At 37.6% G+C, this 16,427-nt stretch overlaps 1 protein-coding gene across 1 annotated transcript in view; it reads left to right on the top strand.

Annotated features, from left to right (window-relative positions):
* The window catches only part of COMMD10 (COMM domain containing 10), a gene marked incomplete in the record, with an annotated part of 165,968 nt that overhangs the window by 8,900 nt on the left and 140,641 nt on the right, over positions 1-16,427 (top strand). The window contains 1 exon segment of the mRNA XM_072416061.1: positions 5,539-5,649. Within this exon segment, the coding sequence (XP_072272162.1) occupies positions 5,539-5,649 (111 nt within the window).

Genomic DNA, 16,427 nt, shown 5'->3' with positions numbered 1-16,427 from the left:
TTCCGAGGATATAAAGTTTTTCTGGTTGGTTCAGTGATTCCTGTCCTTTAAATGAACTTTATATTTTTTTTCAACCTAGCCACAGCATGTAATCGTGACATGGTGCAATGATGTTTTTATAGTCTAGTGTTTTTCATTTTGCTTTCTATGTAATATAGTTGCAATGCATTAGATGCTATTATGGTTTATTTTAATATTAGCCCAAAGACTCCTACTTAGGATCTCACAGGCAAACTTTGGATATTGTTTCTCAGCAGATCATTGTGGAGATACTAATAGAAGTGGGTTTCTTATTGGTTTCTGCAAATGGCACATCACTTTTTGTCCTTGGTATGTAAGTGAAACATATGAATATATATTTAGTTGGAAGCAATGTTTAAGTCATTGCTTTATATTATCCTTTGTTTCTGCTGTGGTGTTTGATGAATCCCTCACATTCATTTGGAACAGAGAAGTAGTGCTTGGGTCTCCTTCATATGACATTCCTCGATAATCACTTAGCATTAAGCTGCTAATAGAAATGTAGTGACTATTCCAGCTTTGTCAGGTTCATTTTATTTATGGAACTGTAGCAGATTTCAGACTTGTGCCTTTAGAAATGTATCAGTAAGGCTTTAAATGGAAACTTTAAATGTTAAAATGGTGCAGTTGCTTTTTCTGAATTGTTTTTAGGGTGTATGATCTGGGCCTATTAAACATGTGCATAGTAATTTTCCCGATGCCCGACATCGACCTTCTTATTCCAGGTCAGGAAGTTAAGGGCCAAGGTCAAAAAAAACTCCCCAGCACCTCTTCTATAGCGGCCTAACTTATTCTTAACATAAGTGTACACCTCCACTTAGGTTCCTACTTATCTTTTCCTGATGGTGCCCCTGATCCTTCTTTGTAAGAAAAAGTCTGATGCTGCCTGCACAGTAACTATCGCAGTAACTAGGACCACACTCCAACATTACAGTTTGGGCACACTTCAAGTCTATGGATTGTGACTGCAGGAATTGACTGTACCCAGAAGAGATTTCAGGAAGAGGATTGTCAACATCAGAAGTGGTCCCCATTGTCAGGAAATGGTGAACAAGCACCTTGAAGGGTGGTTCAGGCTCAGATTTGATTTGGGGATAGGAAAAAAGGGGGTGTTTTTTGTCCCTTTTATAATTTTGCCATGTCCTAATGATGAAATCTGTAGTTTGATGCCATTTCTTTACACCCTCGACAATAATTTACATTCTTACTGTGAAATGTTACTAAAAATGGAACAAATTAGTTTGACTTTTCTCCCTGGTTTTTCAGGCAGATGCTTGAACTAGCATTTCTGCTTTTTTTTCAGATGCCACATTCAGCTTCCAAAGGTGGTGCTGTCCAGCCATCTCCATAGGTTTAAACTAAAACAGCTTTTTACTACTTTTGTAAACTTTTTTTCTAATGGTTTGAAGTTCTTCAGTGAGAAATTAAAATGCATCACTTATAACTAAATATTAAAAAATAACAAGACTAGAGCCTACTGGCTGGTATTACTTCCAAACACCTAGGGCTTGATTTAATAAAGCTCTCCAAAGCTGGAGAGGTTACACTTTCATTAGTGAAGCTGGGTGATCCTGCAAACCTGTAATGAATCTGGTCCGGGATTGAAAACATTTTCTAGCAAATTACTTTTAGGAAATCGATTTCAGGTTCGCTGAATCACCCAAGTTCTCCTTTGAAAGTATATCCTCTTCAGTTCTCCAATTTTGGAGAGCTTTATGAAATCAGGCCCCTAGTGTTTTGCGCCACTAGTCTGAACTCAACACAACTGCTCAGTATTAATTTGTCTTTACCTGGACAGCTCAGTCAGCAAACTAATAAGAAAAGCATGTACATAAAACGTAACTGTGGTAGTCAGCCCTGACTTGTTACTGTCACACATGCTGGACTGCTTGCTTAGCTTATAAAAATAGAAAATATAAATATTGGTGTGTAGGTATTTTTATACTGAATCCTATCATTACAAGTACTGTTATCAAACTACAGGATTTTTTGCAGTAACAGTCTCCCTATTGACCACCAACCTTAAAGGGATGAAGTGTAATGAATATGCTTCCCAGAGTACAAGGTATACAATAACACTTTTTACACTACTACGCTATATATATATTTACAGTGTACCGCTTTTAGTACAGAAACCTAGACATCAGTGTAACGCCCAGGAGGTTAAGGCATATAGTACATGCAGTCTTTGTTTAACCAGTTTACTGTAAGCTGATATTTATTGCTTTAGTAGCTCTGTCCGTTGATCCTAGAGTTTATTGTCTGTTTCCCTTATTGCTTTAAATTAAGTGGTCCAGGTCCAAGCTTTCATTGATTATTAATTTGTTGTAGTCCCAAGTAACTTTTCAAACACCAGTCATTAAAAGTCTTGGTTTTCTTTTGCCCTTGCTCTTTGCTTAGACCCGGTCTTAACATCTGATATAGAGTTTTCATTATATATGGTGTTTTAAGCAGCATGGCTGCTTTTACACTTTCATCTTGAAAAGTAAGCTTTTCAAATTTTCAGAGCTGTTAATACATTTTTAAAGCTGAACTTAAGCCATTCAGCTAAATACACAGATGAAATATACCTTTCTGGCGTCCTCAACCAGCATGTAGTATAGGGAAAAATGTGACATTTTCCCCATGCCTCCCTTGATTGCTCCTTTCAGACTTGTGGCTGTTAGTCGCTCCCGGCTGCCGCCCTTACATTACTATACTGTCAGCTGCAGCGTTTGACAACTGCTTTGTCATGCTGTAGTGGTTGCAATACACTTCTCCCTCCAGAGAAGCAAAAGTACCCAGGTGCCCAGAGGCAACATGTCACTTTCAGGAACTGTGCCACAATCCACCATTACCGCTGGCACATGCATATGCACAAAACGGTTCCTAACTGCTTCCATTCAGTTGGAGTGGTTGGAAATGCAGTTGAGCCTGCTGTAGAACGCTATTGTCAAGTGCAAGTCCAAAGTGCTGGAGCAAAATAACATGTATATTTTGACTTTCATAGAAAAATAAATTTACTAGGGAGTTTTCTGGAGGAGGGTGCTAGGCATAATAATGGTTTTCAAGTGCAGAATGCCTATTGTCCCTTCTGTGACACAAACCTGTTATTGGCTCCTGTGGACAAATTACAGGTTCATTTTAAGAGCACTCTTTGTCAGTGATATGAAAAGATTATTGCTCTTACACATTTGTGACACAGCTGCACCTGTTGAAACAATGTGGTGATACATCTTCCTCAAGCCAGCAGATTCACAAAAGCTCCCCTGTCGAAGGGTCACCGTTTAACACAGAGTTAAATTGTCTAGCGACAATTAAATTGTGCTTTGCAGAAGACATAATTACAGAAACCTCAGGCATATCACAAATGACTTCAAGGCCATCTGCAATCACTTACTAATGCTATGCCATTGGATATCATTGCAAGCTGTTTGTCATTGCCTACACAAGATCACCAATTAAAAACTCCTCAACAATTAGAGGAATCGTTATATCATATATCAAAGGCACACAAGACAAAGTCAATGAGCTTTTGAATGTATTCTGTTAAAGCAATATGTTAGGCTTGTAATGGATATCTCCTTAGTACTGCTTAACACAGGAAGACCGGCTGATTCTTACCCAAGGACTAGCACTGAGACACATTGCTATTTGGTTCCCATCCAAGTTTTTGTTTTTGCTGTCAGTTTGTATTTTAGGAATCATAAAGACATACATGCATAATTGTGTGGCAAAGTAGCTAAAAATACTTTCTTAGAATAGATGCCGTCATCTCCTATGGGTATTAATGAGTGAAAACAAGGGCTTCTTCTGTCCCTTTCTGTCTACATGTCAATCATTGGCATACCAACATGCCACTCTCAATTTCTCACTGTCCATCTTGTTACCTCTCATACTTCCATAGGTTGCAAAAATACAGAGAACTTAGTCATAAATATGACTGTTCTAAAGATTCACTGTTATGACTGCAGATCTGTTTCCAAACAGTACAGCAATGCATTTTTCCGTATACATTATACCATTTCAATAGTGTGGGACAATACTGCACAGATTTAACTATTTCCATGCATTCATAATGACCATTGCCTACACGTTATATACACAAATATAATATTTGTCTATCATTCATGATTTCCCCTATTGCTTCTGATATTTGATTGTTTTACCCTGAGCAGTAAAACCCAATTTTTTCATGCCGCAAAAAGCATGCCCAAAGCAGCTGCATAAAATATATATATATATATATATATATATATTTATAGACCGTGCAGAAACTTAGATTTACCTAGATTTCTTTATATTTTAGTAGGTGCTGTGTTAATTTTGTGTAAATTCATTAAATCCTAACTTATCCAATACTTCTTTTTGAGCTTTGGATAGAGTAGGAAAAAGGGCTAATAGTTATTTTAGACTTTTACTGTCATTTTCTTGCAGTCATTGGGCCTGATTTATTAAAGCTCTTCAAAACTGGAGTGGATACACTTTTATCAGTGAACCTGGGGGATCCAGCAAACCTGAAATGGAGCTGGGCCATGATTGAAAACCTTTAGCAAATGACTTTGGAGAAATGCATCCCAGGTGTGTTGGATCACCCAGCTTCACTGATGAAACTATATCCTCTCCAGCCTTGGAGAGCTTTAATAAATAAGGCCCAATGTGAGAGTTTCTCTAACTTCCTGCGTGATTATGGAAACAGGCACAGAAAAGTGTGGGAACCTGGGTCAGGTAGCTGTTGCTGCCGGTGCTCTTCAATTGTCAATTATATTTTGTTCACAGAAACAGGTGAAGTGAAATAAAATAAAAAAACAGGTTTTAGTTTGTAAGCAGTGTTCTCCTCTCCCCAGCCCTGTTTAGCCGGGCGCACCTCCTGGAACTTTTCAGTAACCACTTAGTTGTTTTCTGGTGGCTACTGAAACGTTGGGGCACAATACACAGACTTTGGACAGCTTGGGCTTAATACAAGGATGAAGGAATGGGAAAATGGGAGATGAAAAATGGGATACTAAAGAGATGGAGGGTGGTGGGCAATTAAAGTTATTGCAACATCTGGGAGCAACTGTCATGTGTTGCCCCTCTCATTTTTTGACTTCATGCCTACAGCTTCTTCCCACCAAGCTTAAAAATATTTGTGGAGAACACTGTGTGTGTGTGTGTGTGTGTATATATATATATACCCTTACAACATTTACATATATGGGATGAACAAATGGGTATTTAATCCAAAAACGCAATGTGCTCATATATGAAAGTGTAATGTAGTTGTTTGTGTAGATACATACATTTTGCTTTGTTTTTGTATCTGTTTTCTGATATTTTGTTTTATATCATTGTGCTGTCCTCTTGACACAGCTCGCTTACCTCATTTAGGTAATATGTTGAAACTGATTGCCAAGAATACTGGCACAGATGGCAAAAAAAGGCAATGTTTTATAATGATATCCTCACTTCACCAAAACTGCTGTTTTACTTTATCTGTGCAAGCTCAGAAGCACACAGAATAAGAAACTATTGCTTTTTTTCTGTTTTGTTGTCTAGCTGGAGACAACTGCCTGGCAGCTCAACCTCCAGATGGCTCAATCCACCCAAGCAAAAATGAAGTCTCCCCAGGCTGTGCTAGAACTTGGAGTTAGCACCGAAGACACAAAGGTAGGCAGTCACATCTGCTGCTGAGCACTTCATTCTCTCCTCCAGGAAACTTGTGAAATCAGGTCTTTATCCTAACAGTAAAAATTTAACTCCTCTGTCTCCTGTGCAAAAAAGGGGTTAAAAAAAAGTGACAGAAGATTCATTTTTAATAGTCGTGTTGGGATGACATATAAAAGCAATTCCAGTCTAAAATGGTCTCCTGAGTTATTCTGTGCTCAAAGTTTGTAGTCAAGTCATTTAGAGTTGTTTTGAAACAAGGGAAATATTGGCAAAGTGAATTGAAATACCCTCTGGTCTTATTGTTACCCCGTGCGCGTCAAGGGATTTAGATTGTCTTGCTCTGTAAATTTCACACATGCCAAGTTTGATTTCATGCCTTTGTTTCAGTGAAAGACATTTATCTGCCCTCATTTAATGACTTCTTACAGAACCATGTGACTTAAAAGAATATATACTGAGAGGCTGTTTTTTTTGTGGTTAGCACATTTTCCGCAAAATTTAACCAGATGGAGAAGATAAGAGCATTTCTACTATTTGGGGGTTTAAACAGGCCCAGTTATTTAGATAATAGAAAGCATTCCTGGTATAGCATAAATGCAGATGAAGAATAGGACAGGCTATGATGTCCTTGGTCCTTATCAGTGGATCCCATCTCCTCCTACATAGCCTGCAGGGGGTAGGCGGAATAAATGATAAGCTTAAAGAGTTTTTAAACCTAATCACTAAAATAGCATATGTATATACTTTAACACGGTATTATAATTTGCACCTTGGTGACCCTGCCATACAGGTTATGGTGCATGCATTTTCATTTATATGGTGACCACAACCGCTTGGCCTTTTGTGTTGATTGCAAACAGCAGTACCAGCTGCCATAAAGTCACAGTTTGGAAAATGGTATGCAGCCATCACTGGAGCATGTATGTAGACAGGATGCAGCTGCCGATTATCAGCAACACTAACATACAAAAAAGATGAAAAAAGTAACAACATCCATTTAAGGCAATAGTTTACACTACACATAATTTTGACAAACTAAATGACATTCAGATAAGGTTTAAATATTTTGAATGAAAAATTAACACACTGCTTCTTCCTTCATTTTTGTGTCTTAGTTCAGCTAAACTCCTGCTGCCTTTTTATATCCCCTTCCTGTCTACATGCATGTGCTCCAGCTATGGCTGCATGATATTTTTTATGGCAGACATCTTCACAATATAAGTGGACTGTACCTGTATAAAATATGGTAAACATCTATTTGTAGTCTCTCTCGGAACCCCAGGTGACATACCAATGTTGGAGCACACCTGGGGGCTAGGGACACCTTATAACAGGAAGCACCTGCAAAAGGACCCCCATTGTAGGTATTCTATTAATGAAAGCTGCACATTTATTATTAAAAAAAATGTACAGCGCTACGTAATATGTTGGTGCTTTATAAATCCAGTTTAATAATAATAATAATTTTAAAAAATCTTGTTTGAGGATATATGATGAAAGCATTCCCTTAAAGTGCGTGTTTGAGGCAATGGGAGATTAGGTTCTAAAAGCTGATTGGAACTGTCTCTAAAAGCAGTCATTTGATGGCCATTGCAGTATTGCCCTAAGGTAAATAATGTTTAGCAAACTCTATGCACCACATGTTAATTAGTACTTATCCAGAATGTTTACTTGGCTGCCTGATGAGAATACGTCTATCCAAAAGTATTTTATTTCAAAAGGAGAGGAGAAGGTTGCCATCCCCTACCCCATTACCCCTAAGAGGTTTAGTGCAGCATAAATGCTTACAAATAATCCATCAGGAAGAGCAGAATTTACGGTAAGGTACCTGCAGGCTAGTGCCTATGCAAAAAGTGTAAGTGGTGTCCGCATCCAGTACGATATTTGGAAATGTGACCGTTTTTAACATTAGCTTTGTCTGGGCACTAAACACTAAAAAGGTTAGTGACTGGGGATCCTTCTTTTAAGGTTTGAATTTCCTGTGCAGTCTTCTGTGACTCTTCCTTCTGCTGTCAGTCGGATTTTGACTGGAGAAGTTAAGCGCATAAAATATGCATCAAGTACAAAATGCAGAATTCTTTTTAGCTTTCTCCCCAGCCAAGCTGAGAAGCATGACCCAAATTCTCCAGTGTTCAGTCCCTATGTTATCTGTTGATTATAGACAGAAATGTAAAAACACAAACACATCCCAATGAAGGTTAGGAATACATGTTTCTGTTTATGTACTCGTTGAATTTCCCATCAATGCTGAATGCTTACCAACACTTTGATAAGTGTAGCTTTAATCCTGAAAGAAATTAGCTGTAATGGTTATATTTTGAAATCATTTGGTATGAAATATATCCATGTGCAATAATTACATGGGTGTATTTTTTACTGGCGGCAGGCATTCCTCCTATTGTAACGGATAAATTCCACTGACAAGAAATAATACAGGTTAGATACAGGTTAGACCCAAGGTGCCAGTGGTAAATGTTTGGGTGTATTGGCTACGTAGTTCTTGCCTATGACAGGGCTATTTGATATGTTTATATGGCTGTTTCTTTTTCTTAAAATGTCATCTTAAACAGCTGTTTGTTGATTTGGTTTACAGTTCTCTGAATACTCCACAGTCCCTTTAGTGCTCTTGTTTTACCACCACATCTGGACAAACAAAACAATATGACATCACTGGTAAAATGCTTGTGCTCCCTAAACATAATCATTTTGGTTTCCAATAGAAATGATTTCATTTTTTTCATCCGTCATGTCTTTATAGTTCAGCCCCCTGTGTCTTTTGAGTAGGAGTTATAATATTTTACTTTTTTATGCTCTCTAGTAAGCATTCCTGGCACTAGTACAGGTATAGTAATTCATGTTAGTCATAGGAAGAATCTTCATTATCCATACATAACAGTGCTGTGAAAATTGTAACAATATGGAATCTCTTGGCAGAAGGCAAGCTGAGCAGACTGCATTGAATCATCAGTCATTCTTTGCTTTACATATTTTAACTTTTGTTTCAAACACATTCTTTTTATATTATCTGACTCGAAAGGGCTCACAGTTGTGTTTGGAGAACAAGTTGCTAGCATAAATCTCGGAGACTTTTTCCAGCTGCAGACTTTTTCTGTTTCTCACTGCTAAGGCACCAGGACTGAGAGAAGATAAGCAGGGAAAGATAAAGAGTGATAAAACAATATCCAAAGTATGATGTCATATCATAAATTATAATGTCATTGTCAATTATAACTGGATGAAATACATACTGATAAATAGAGCAGAAGAAGGAGTATTTTTAAGAAAACATGTTGGAGGAACATAGACTCAAAACAAGGACATTTAGGGGCCATTCATTTGTACTATGACTTACTCTGCATTCAGACTCATACAGCATTATCTGTGATTTACATCAGAACATCATTAATTGACCGACTGTTTCCCTACATACTTAATGTGTGCAAATAGAATCGTTAGACATTTCTAATAATGCTATGAAATTCATATTCTGCTTCTGTAGGTGCTGACTATGGATGTACTTTTAGCAATGAGCTTGACATTGTATTTTGTTCAGGTTTTACCTTTACCAAAATATATGTAACGTCTTTATTGGATACAAAAAATATTGGTTATATATGACACAACGCCAATATGGGTTTATTTTTCAAAATAGCTTCCTCCTAAACTTGCTTTAAATTGCCCCACCGTAAGTAACTAAAATGTTCATATTTTTGGGTAACACATACTACCTATGGCAATGCACTTGTCTGTATGGGATCCTAGCCAATCAAATTAGTTCATATTGGCCATGTGAACTAAAGGAGAAAATCAGATATCCTTTTTGTTTTATAAAAAAAAGTTAGGCTAATCATATGTTACCTACAGAAAATCTTCAGGATTCTTAAACAATTAATTTCTTACCTTCATCTTCAGTAAAACTGCTGCTTTTTTAGGATAATGCTCACTTTTGTAGAAAAGTTATCCTTTTACTTTACTGATGATATCCTGTTCATCATTAGGTGTGTCCTACAACCAGGGACTTACCTGTTGCCTGTGGGAGGACATGCATCATATTTGGATGCAAACTGTTTAACTACCATCCACATACTAACATAAACTGAGTGACATTCCAGACCTCTAATAGATAAAAAAAAGGAGGAGCATGGATAGTGTATAAAAGAAGTAGAGGATATGAGGGCATTGGCAGTCCATACTCCTGGAAATAAAGTGGGATCATGAAAGCAGCATGTTATAGTAGAGTACAGCATGCAGGGAGAAATTATTATATGATTTTAGCAGAGGACAGGACTCCTTACTACTAAGCTATACACAACATACGTTGTCCCAGTGCCATGTTTTCTATTCAAAGTTCCCCACAAGCTAAGGTTGGGGACCTCTGAAGTGAATATCTATAAACACATTTTCAGGTCCAGTAACGATTTGCATATAAATACATCCTAGTTCAGCAAAAGAAAAACAGAAAAGATATTTACTCTAAAAATAGCAGTGTGAATAATGGAGGTATGAAAAACCCAAGCAAGAGAGCAGGTTTGGAGCATCCTGTTATTCTGCACTGCTATGCACGCAACTGTAGAAACATTTTCATTTCAGTGTTTTTCACACATATAGTTCGGGCAGTCACATGCAATTAATTTTAGCAGTAAAACAGATTTTGTTTTGCTTGTTTTTTCCTGCCGTGCTGTTTTCGTGTGGATACTAACTAAAAAAAAATAAATCACAAAAAAATGAAACACAAATGATTTCCTTCAATTACAAACACAAAGGCAAGCCAAATGTAAGGTGATGGTATGTCAGAGAAAATGTTATTCCAGTGACTGACATCAACATAAATCCCATTTAATGCACTTTGGCTTGTATGCACAAACAGATGTGCTTTGTAGAGTTCAACTTATCTATAAATCTGTCATGGAGTAACCAGCACTATTTATTGTTTTGGAGAATATTCAAGCTATTGTACAACTTGATAGTTTAATTGCATTGAAGACTTGGAAAGGTTCTGTCATGGTATTTTTTTTTACCCCAACTTGCTTGGTGAGAGCACAATGACCTTATGCAGAAGGGAAAAATACTGGATGTTTCATGCATCATTTGTCAGTAGTGTCCCTTTGGCAATCTCAGCATAGGACATGAAGAATTGTTTATTATTTATATTGAGCTATTTGGTCAACAGCACAGTACACATGAATCCAGCTCATAACCTTTACATCAGGTTTGCTGCATGTTATACAGAATAATATATATATAAATAATATGACTAAAGACAAAACCTAATTTAGATTTAATTCGGGGATTTTACAGCTGTGACCCCCATTATGTCCCCCCATCAGGTACCCCCCCATCAGGGGGTAACCTCATAATTTCATATCTGAACAATTCTGAACCTAGAGAAACTGTTGTGACGATACAATTGTAACCTTCTCTCTGTGAGCTGGGATATCAGGCAGAATATTGTTTTGAGGGTAATAGGAAAGCTATTTCTTTGCTATACCTACAAAAGAAGATAGTTTGTAGTACTACCTTGTAGTGTCTTTGTTGGTGATGAAAACATTTGTCCAATAGGAGTTTATACAGAAATACAGAAAACAGTTTTCTATCAGACAAGGAGGAGGTAAAACCTGTCACAGCTATTTTTACTGCCATAATCCTGTTGCAGAGGTTCCCCACTCCTCCCGTGCTGTGACATTCCACATAATGATCCAATAGGTCAGAGTACCTAATAGAATTATAAACCCCACTTATGTCCAGGGTTTCTTTGCTCTGGTAGGTTCTTCTAGTTTCCGTGGTTCTTGTACTTTTCTGAAAGTTCTCTTTCTCTTCTAAACAGGCAAAAAGACAGATTATCTGCAAACTTGTATAAAACCCTTCATCAATTTTGGTCATCCTCATCAAATGGGAGTAGAAGATAAATTTCAGAAATGCCAAACCCCCAGGCAAATACATGTCTTGTACATTCAATAAGCTGCTAATATGTGGCAGTGGTGCATAGTTGTGGAGATTGATTTTGACATCTATTTGTGTGTCGTCACCCCTTTTGCTTTATATTAAGATTGTGCTAAACGTTAGTAAAAAATGATTCATCCCGACAGTCAGAGTTGACGTCACCACTGTGAGCTGGCCATGAAATCCTTCAGGATTTTTTGCCCTCCCAGATAAGGGTCAGGACGAATACTTTTTTTTTTACCTTGACACACTCTTTAAATTTTAAAGGTAAAGGTATACTTACAAAGAAGAAGAAAAAAGTTTAATTGTACACATGTACATTGCATCAGCATGCATACACGACACAACCTAATTGTTGAATATTTTTAAACTACAATGCCTTATTGAAAATACTAAAATGGCATCTTTGGTAGCTGGATCTGTGGGGAATACCCATATAAGCGTTATGTGCAGCCCGTACTAAGAATGTATTGTTTTGACAGGTATTACCTGGGGATTTCTGTCAGCAGAGCTTGCAAGGTTTGGTTAAACCCACATGCCAAGTGTTGGATTGCTGTCTCGCAGGCAGACTTTAAGAGGATCTCTCTGATTTTTTTATTCTAGAATTAATGTACCCAATGCTCTTGTATTTTTTTTTTTTAATTATCATTATGCTTTCTAAGCTGTTTATTTGGAATAATTGTAGTTTTCATATATATTTTTTTATAACCAGGTACATGTGTAGAGAAAGATCTTTGTGTTTCCTGATGACCAATAAAGGTTTATCTGCTGTTTGATTTTCTCTCTATATTTATGGACAACATACTGACTTTGTTTGGTCCCTAAAGGCCTGTTATTCATACTGAACCAGCAAGCTCTAAGGAACATGTAGGTCCGTCTTGTTGCCACCAGGAGGCATTGTTGCTCTGTCCATAGCCAGTTGCTATACTGACATCATGAATTTATTGTCTTGAAAGCAGCATTCAGAATCAATTGTGAAGCCGGTAGCTGTGGGAAATGCGAAGTGTTTACATTTCTAATCTGTGCCTAACAATGGTCTTCTGTTGCACTTCTAGCAAATGAATTCCTATTCATCAAACCAGGGCAGAGCACAACAGCAAGCATTTTAACCTGTGCAGCTCTAGAGAGATCAGTGGAGCATCACAGCTTAATTCTCTGCAGAGCTCCTTAGCAAAGAAGCAGCACAAACTTATTTTGTTCTTCTTCCCCTGCACTGTTGAATTCGGCGGAGCAATCTTACAGTAGATCAGAAGCGCTTCCCTCCACAATTCTTAGATCACAAACTCTTTTCTCAATTTTTTTTCTAATGGCTGTTCTCTTCCCTGTTGTCATTACAGTGTTCTCTTCTGTAAGACCGTTACTAAACAAAGCTATATTGCTTCATTGAAGGGTTAATTTGGCTCTTTTAGTTTTTCCGCCTGGAAACAACATTTGTGTTGTACATAAATCAGTTTTACAGCTACATTTGTCCAGTTGCTGGGGATTGCAGATCTGATTTTAGGCATAGGCAGCTGTATGTAGCCACTTTCTGTGATGTTTAAATACAATTGTCTCGCTTATGTACCTCAAGGTGTCTTCCAGTAGGAACTATGCACAGAAGGACACTTTCCTTGAATATTTGTTTGAAAACATCATACTGTGTTGGGGCATAGCTGTCATTCACATAGGAGACCATTGTCCAGGCTAATGTCAGACTCCTCAATAGTGTGTCCTCTAGTAGAGATCCATATTGGTAATTGTGCACCATTGGTGATTTATGTTTTATTTTTGAATCATTTATTAAGACTCCATTGAGTGAATATGGCACTAAATGTGGAAGTGTTTATAGAACTGAAGTGATGGCAGACTGCTGAAATTATAGTCAGAGTAAAGCTGAATTGCTGTGTGGAGTTTCTTTCATATCTTTGATCAACTAACCTGTCCGACGCTGATTCTTCTTCTCTGAGTGGGCTCTGGCAAGTTGAATTATCCAAAGTATGTGTCTATTTCCTAAGAATTATGTAATGTCATTTATGCACCTGTTTGTCTAGTTTGAGACATTATGTGGTTCTCTCATTCTAAAGCTAGCCTTACATTATATTGTATAGTTCTTGGATTTCTTTTTGATCTGGCAACGAAAGCAAATAGCGTTTACAAAATAGCTGGATACAAAATGAGGGGAATAATTCCATAGGCCCCACATCATATAGTTTCTAAAGTACACTGTACAGAGATTTTACAATTAGATTGCTACATGCTTGGTCATATTTTCTTCTCTATTTTGCATTATGAAATGTGAGATTTCTTGCTTAGCTAAAGACTGTGATAAGGAACAGTTTGGAGATACTTTCCACCTAAAACAGAGCTGTTAATAAAAATAAGCCCTCAACAATTTAACCAATTGGGGTTGCCTTGTTCTCCACACCTATGTGTTTCCTAGGGTTCAAGATAACAAACTACATTGAGTCTATCAACTGTTTTAAAAAGCAACATAAACAAATCTCTTTGGTGTGCTGCTTTAAAAAGAAGTTAAATGTAAATTCTGACCATCCTTCCTTGTGGGATGCAGAAGTAAATGTCATTAGGAACTTCATGATTCTACCTTATACCATACCAGGTACACTAGGAATCAGTAATGCTTACTGAAAGACAACAACAATACAAGACAATAATTTACAAAGTGCAAGGGTTGACCCCCCAAACAACTGTTTGGACTGAATTCTGATGTTTACTATGCCAGAATGATGATAGCTTTATGCTTAAATGGCAAAGTTGGTCTCAGAACTATAATGCTGTAACAGTCAGCATAACACTTTGGCTATATGGCGTCACCTCAGCCATTGGTTTAATGTTCTCTTGTGTGTAGGCAATACGTATGCTTTAATTAGAAACAGTGGCTTGGTGTTTGATATGTTATATCCTTTGACTGGTTTCTTCTAATCTTGTATATAGTGTAAAGTGATTTGGTTTGCAAATGTTTTAGATCTAAACCCCAGAGTGCTTTTCACTTTGGGGGACTGCATCATTATCTTGTAAACTGTTCCAGCATTAAACTTGGATAGAAGATGTTAGAACTACAGTCTAATAATAACAGAACATCACAAATTACTAGCTGGAGACCCATGTTTGTAGATAAATATACACATTATATACATTATATGTATTTGCAAGCATAGAATAGACTGCACAGTGCAGAATATTATCACATTTAGGCTGCTAGCTAAGAACAGTTGGGAAGCTAATAAAAATTCCACCTGAAATGAAAAATAAATATGTTTAGTGTTCCACTTCTATAATTCTTGTACCAAAGAGACATAAGTGATTTAGCTGTTCATGGCTATATAAGTGATGTTGTGGCCCAATCTTTAAATCTGCAGACCCTGTCCTATGCCGCTGTCTAGGTCACCATGGTCTACCATGGTAGTTTTAGAAAAAGGAAAAGAAACACATGAAGCATTCACATTGTCTTCCTCTTGCCATTGTATGGAATCTGATGATATTAGACAGATGAATGTAACCTGTAGTTCTGTCAGTGGTTACAGCCTGGAACTCTGTAAAGTGTATTAATAGGAGTGCCGCACCTTTCCTGATCAGTACAAGAGCTGGGCACAAATCTCTATTCTTCTTGAGTCCTGTGCTCACAAGCTTAAGAGTTTAATTTCCCTTTTCCTGGTAAAAGATAAAATCACCTTGGCAACAGAAATAAATCTCATTTACGTTATAGGAAGTTGGACTGGGCTCAGGTTACAGATGGTGCTTCGTTTGTGGAAGGCGAGTTATGACATTGAGTCAAATTAAAGGCTGCTAATGTAAATTTTCAGGGGACAGACAATTCTCAGTGACATTAACCAGTTTGTTGCTGAAGGTGGGACAGTTGTTTTGCCAACACAAGATGCCAAGTGCAGATCAAGATGGAAAATACCCCAGAGAACCCCTTATGGAATAAATCTGCTTAGTTCTCAATATTCTACCATCTGTTTACTTCCCTCTGTTGTGAGGCTCATTTTATTACCTTTTCTGGTGGTTCATTTTAACTTTTAGCAGTTTTTTTTTTAAAGAAAGATTTGAGCCAAAACTGAGAGGTAAGCCACTAAATGTTTGTGCGGATTATGTAAGTAGACGTTGTTAGATGTCTAACAGTACACAATATATATTTAATTAATATTTTTTTCAGTTGTCCCTGTTATCTCTCTTTCTATTGGCACAATTGTTGTGAATACTGAAGAACTTAATATAACACTTGAATCCCCTTCAAATGAGTAGAAGAAATCTCAAATAAATTTTTAGTAGCTTACTAATGAAATAGAGTAAAGCATTTTTTTTCTAAAACTCCAGGGGTGTCCAAACTTTTTGCAAAGAGGGCCAGATTTGGTGAGGTGAAAATGTGTGGGGGAGGACCATTCAGTACGTACTCAGGGGTAGTGTGGGCGTGGTCTGTGTGGGTCCCGCCTAGCAAACGCCCACCAGGGTGACATGAGGCATTCCTTGTTCACAGAGTCCGGTGTCTGTGAAAGCTCTGTGCGGAGCACGTTCTTGGAATCAAAGTGGGCGTGGTCCGTGCCGGTCCCGTAGGCCACATGGGGACTCCCGTCCTGACGATTATGCCTGCTGAGTAGCGGGCCGATAATTGCAAGGCGGTTGATCAACTCTAATGAAATATAAAATTAGTTTTTGTACATGTTTTTTCTTTTTATACTGTGGTCAACAGTGCTGGCGGGCCGCATATTATTGATTTTAAGACAGAGGCTGCGGGCCGGTGGAAATCTGAACACAGGCTTGAACTTGACAACTTTAACAAACAGCAAAATGTGTATGACAGTTCTCTGGCTTCACAAGTGATATCAAGCTGTGTTAGAAAG

Source organism: Pyxicephalus adspersus, chromosome 6 (assembly GCF_032062135.1).
Source record: "Pyxicephalus adspersus chromosome 6, UCB_Pads_2.0, whole genome shotgun sequence".
Classification (NCBI taxonomy): Eukaryota; Metazoa; Chordata; class Amphibia; order Anura; family Pyxicephalidae; genus Pyxicephalus; species Pyxicephalus adspersus.
Note: the sequence above shows the minus strand (reverse complement) of the source record. Positions and strands in the feature narration are given on the sequence as shown.